Source organism: Rhipicephalus microplus, chromosome 2 (genome assembly GCF_043290135.1).
Source record: "Rhipicephalus microplus isolate Deutch F79 chromosome 2, USDA_Rmic, whole genome shotgun sequence".
NCBI lineage: Eukaryota > Metazoa > Arthropoda > Arachnida > Ixodida > Ixodidae > Rhipicephalus > Rhipicephalus microplus.
The window spans coordinates 64,994,154-64,998,810 of record NC_134701.1 but is presented as its reverse complement, the minus strand read 5'-3'; the positions used below and the strand labels follow the sequence as shown (position 1 = coordinate 64,998,810).

Below are 4,657 nucleotides of genomic sequence, written 5' to 3'. Positions count from 1 at the left end.
AGTGAAAATAACTTGCACGCTTTTCAAACACGCGCATCCTGCATAAAAGCTTCCGAATTCAACATGAAATTTCGCAGTAATAACAAGTGGTACAAGCGTACAATGTGATCGGGCGTCGAAACATGCGATTATCTCAATTAATGGTTTAAAGAGGGCCACGGGACGAGAAAAGGCGCACATGTTACTGTGCCTTTTCTCTTAAAGCCACGTAGTGGGTGCTTAGTTTTTCTGGAAAGATTTCACGCGCACAGTTTGCCTTGCTTTAAAGCATTCTACCAATAACAGAATGCAGTCGTATGCGAAAGTGTCCCTGACACAAGCCATTTTGAACTGCGGACGCGATATCACTATCGCGTTCATTTATTAGAGGCCAAGTCGTAACGATCCCCCAAATTTTGTGCGAAATTGTCACCATAACGCCACCGTCTTCTCTAAAGCAGCTGACATCAGAAAGACCACGTGACACATCAGCACATGCTTTGAAACCCATATTTGCTCGTACAGTTGCTTTCAGTGGTAGCCTCTTTCCGAGGTTCATACCAGGATTGAACATTTTGCCAGAGTTTGCCGGTCAAGCACCTGATTTTTATCATTGTCTAGAGAATATTTGCTCACGAATCTTTGATGCTAGTGCGATTTCGGTGTCTCATGGGCTGATTATTTTATTATTATTATTATTATTATTATTATTATTATTATTATTATTATTATTATTATTATTATTATTATTATTATTATTATTATTATTATTATTATTATTATTATTATTATTATTATTATTATTATTATTAGTTTACACTTGTTAAGTGCTTGTGATTTAAGCCCTGAACTCATCATTGTATTACTACTGGTACGTTCGATTGTTTGTAAGAAGCTCTTTGAATGTGTAAATTCTCGATACGACTGTTCATGTTGATGTTGGCATGTATGTGTGCCCTTCCTTCTTTTGGCCGGCTACTTCGCCCCACAACATGATGGAAAAAAATAAACAAATAAATACACATATCTTGACGTCACGCGCGATTCTACGCCTATGACACGCAATATATGCCGCGCTAAGGAATCTCCTTTCGCTTTATGACATTCATATATTATTTGTTTTGTTTTTCAAAGCAGTTTCGAAATACGGCGGTTCTGTTGTAGAACTGCTGCTTTCCCCGCGGACAGTCAGAGTTCGATGCTCCCTCGAACGCGGAAACTTTTATTATTGACTCGATTTCATTTTTTTCTCAACTTTTTCCTCCCGGACAACATGATAGTAATTCGCAAACAGCCAGAGACGTTCATGCCGACGCCAATACCATAATTACTGCGAAACGAGCTCTGCCCCGCCGCGGTAATCTAGTGGCTAAGGTACTCGGCTGCTGACCCGCAGGTCGCGGGTTCAAATCCCGGCTGCGGCGGCTGCATTTCCGATGGAGGCGGAAATGTCGAGGCCCGTGTGCTCAGATTTGGGTGCACGTTAAAGAACCCCAGGTAGTCAAAATTTCCGGAGCCCTCCACTACGGCGTCTCTCATAATCATATGGTGGTTTTGGGACGTTAAACCCCACAAATCAATCAATCAATCAGCGAAACGAGCTCTTTAATGCTGTTGCATTAAAGTGCGCTCTACTTCGCACATACTTAATGTGAAGGACGCAAGTGAGATGATACCAAAATTCATAATTGCCAGAAGACTTTTCGGGCTCTGTATTTTAACGTCATGCATGAAAGAGTGAATATTTGGGTCTCTCATACGATGAGCCCTTACAAATATATCTTATCAAGCATGCAGTACGAAAGCAAGACAGATAGAGCATTTACTGGCAACAAGACAAAAATGTTTTATTGGCGTTATGGCAGGTCTGCGCAAACAGACGGCAAACAAACTAAAATGCTATCTGTGACTTTCGCATGATCGCAGGCGTTGTCGACAATGTCGTGCGCGTGAATTTTTGTTGGTTTGCAACACTACTCACTCAATTCTCCGTAAAATCACTAGCCAACATGTTTTGTGTGTTTAAGACCTGCATGATGTTGAACAGAGATCAAGAGTCGGATGATATCATTCAAAAACCCCATAGTTTCTAGGATTTGATAATGACGTCATCAGAAGCTGTCTTGCAGTTTTATCGCCTGATCTTCACAGCTGAAGGTACATTTTGTAATAAAATTCTGATTGTTTATTTTATGGTGCGTTCCACCTGCCCTAATCTTCTCTGGTAAGAGACCACAGCCAAAAACAAAGTGGGCTGGCCTCGGTTAATGTTGAAAAAATAATGTATGAAAGAACACTAACATAAAAGTGTCACAACTTTTTTTTGCGATTGGTAGCTTATAACGAACTCATCACGGCTGGAAACCTCGTTCGCGCGATTGCGGAATGGTTTTGTATCTATAAATGATTTAGGAGAGTCCAGTCGAAGTTTAAATTTCGAAGGGCACCGAAGCTATGCCGGAGCAGCTCTGGTGGCAAGGTAAACACTGCTGGCCACGTCACCACGTCAAACTGTGACGTAGGGGCCACATAGGAAAGCATGCTCGACCGGGCGCCGCACTTCAGCACACGCAAATCCGCAGCCACGGAAGAAGAAATAGCAGGCAGTGGAAGCACAAGGCACGTGCCGGCAACCAGCCGACACAAACACGTGACTTATTCTGTTTTCATTGCCAAACGACTGATATAGGCGTCGCAGCGTGCTGCACATCTCATTCAGTCACGCAGCATGCACATAAACTTTTATGATAAATGTCTTTTAGGGTATATATTTTCTTAATATATTGCCTTTCGTCAGGAGTTCTGCACAAAAATCTGTATCAACCACGATATCCTTTTTGAATTTTCGTGTTAGTCTTCTTTTAAAACATGTTGCGTACAAGTCCCTCTTCGTTGCCAGCCCTCTCGTTGCAAAACGTTTGATTCCGTTTTGGACAGACAAGTACTTAAATCACATCATGCTAATGAAGCATAGAAAATAAAGTTGTCCCCATGTATTTACACAGTAAAATAAACCCTTCGTGTGCAATATCAACCTGTATTAGCGTGCAACACATCAGTGCCCATCAAATATCCCATGACCTTCTCCATATCACAGGTGATTTATCCTTATCATTTCACTTTCTCCACAACGAGTGATCCCGTAGATGTGATGTTGAGCGGAAATTCTACTAAAAAGACATATTCATTTGTACTTTTCAACCATCTGTGCTATTTAAATAGGTGCGCATCAAGTGTAGAGTAGCGAACATGATACTGGTATAGTTCCCGCACTCGTCGCACAGTCGACTAAGCTAACACATTCAGTGCACCTTGCTCCTGCCGCAATCGCTCTTCTCGGCTGGTCTGCTGTTCCTCTCCCGGTAGGCCTTGAAGTAAAAACGCATGAACATAGTGAAGAAGAACACTGCCTCACACAGCATGATGTAGATGTGCGGCCTCGGGTAACCGCAGTTGTAGAACATCGGCACCATCATGTGAACAAAAATGATGCAGAACTGCACAAGCTGCACTTGGGTCAGGTACCGCTTCCACCACAGGTGCTTCTGCACGGCGGGTCCCAACAGGGAAAGAAAGTAGTAGGTGTACATGATGATGTGCACGAAGCAGTTGAGTATGATGGTAAGTGAAGCCTGGCCGTCCGGACCGTAGCCGACGCCGTAGCAGCCGTTGAACACTACGAGGATGTGGTGGGCCACGTGCAAGAATGATACGTGAGAGTCCTTTTTCCGCAGTACAAAAAACAGCGTGTCCAAGAAGTCGGCGATCCTCACCAACATGTACCACCAGCACAAGTTGAGAAGGCTCATGGTTACCTCGTCACGTGCCTCGTAGTCGATACCCTGACAGAACAAGCTGTAGCCGCCACTCATGTAGGTTCTCGAGAGGAAGGCACTCATAAAATAGGCGTTCAAAACCACCATGCAGGCGTTGTAGACGATGACGACCGGCTTGATGCCATCAAACGGTTTCCGGTCCTTCATGAAGTGCGGCCCTCGTACTTTAACCACATACACGTAGGCCACGAACAGCGATAAAAGAAAAGCTCTGTTTCCGGGCAGAACCCAGTCGGCGGTGCGTGGATCACGGTCAAGAATAAGCTCATCCGCCAGGGCAGAAATTAAGGATGAAGTCCACGAGGAACCCATACTTGCTGTCATGGTTTGTCAGTGCTCGCTGTCAGTCACCTTCCCACACTTTTCTGGAACTACTTGTAGCTATCGAGCGCAGTCGTGGGGTAATGGCTTAGCACCACTTCGCGCCGCAACGTATTGATTCTTAGACGCAGCTGCACGTGCATTTAATGACTCGGCAGCCCCGCGGAGAGAAGGACGAACATGCCGAGAAGGAGAACTCTCGCTTGGCCGAAACGACAAACGGGCTTCCGTAGCGAGATTTCCCGCGCGATCTATGTGCCTCTCCTCTCCCGGTCCCTGTGTGGGTGTGTTTTTTCTTTTTTTTTTTGGCGTCTGAACTATGCCGTTTTTCGAGCGCCGTCACCGCAATGATGTCGAAGCGAAGTGCACGATCAAGCGATAGATCGCAAAAGTCCAGAGATAGAAATTCAGCTGCTAGATATATTCTTTAATTAACGGACCGCATTAGCTTACGGCGTTTGACAAGTCAACCCTAGACGCATCTTTACAGCTTCAATTGTCCTGCGATGTCTCAGTTCCTG

General features: G+C 44.6%; 1 protein-coding gene across 1 annotated transcript; it reads right to left on the bottom strand.

Annotated features, from left to right (window-relative positions):
* Positions 1-1,800: 1,800 nt before the first annotated feature.
* LOC119170862 (very long chain fatty acid elongase AAEL008004) lies at positions 1,801-4,265 on the bottom strand. The gene has a single exon (XM_037422142.2). The coding sequence runs from the start codon at positions 4,137-4,139 to the stop codon at positions 3,282-3,284; it is 858 nt and encodes a 285-aa protein (XP_037278039.2). The 5' UTR covers positions 4,140-4,265; the 3' UTR covers positions 1,801-3,281.
* Between the last annotated feature and the right edge of the window lie 392 nt (positions 4,266-4,657).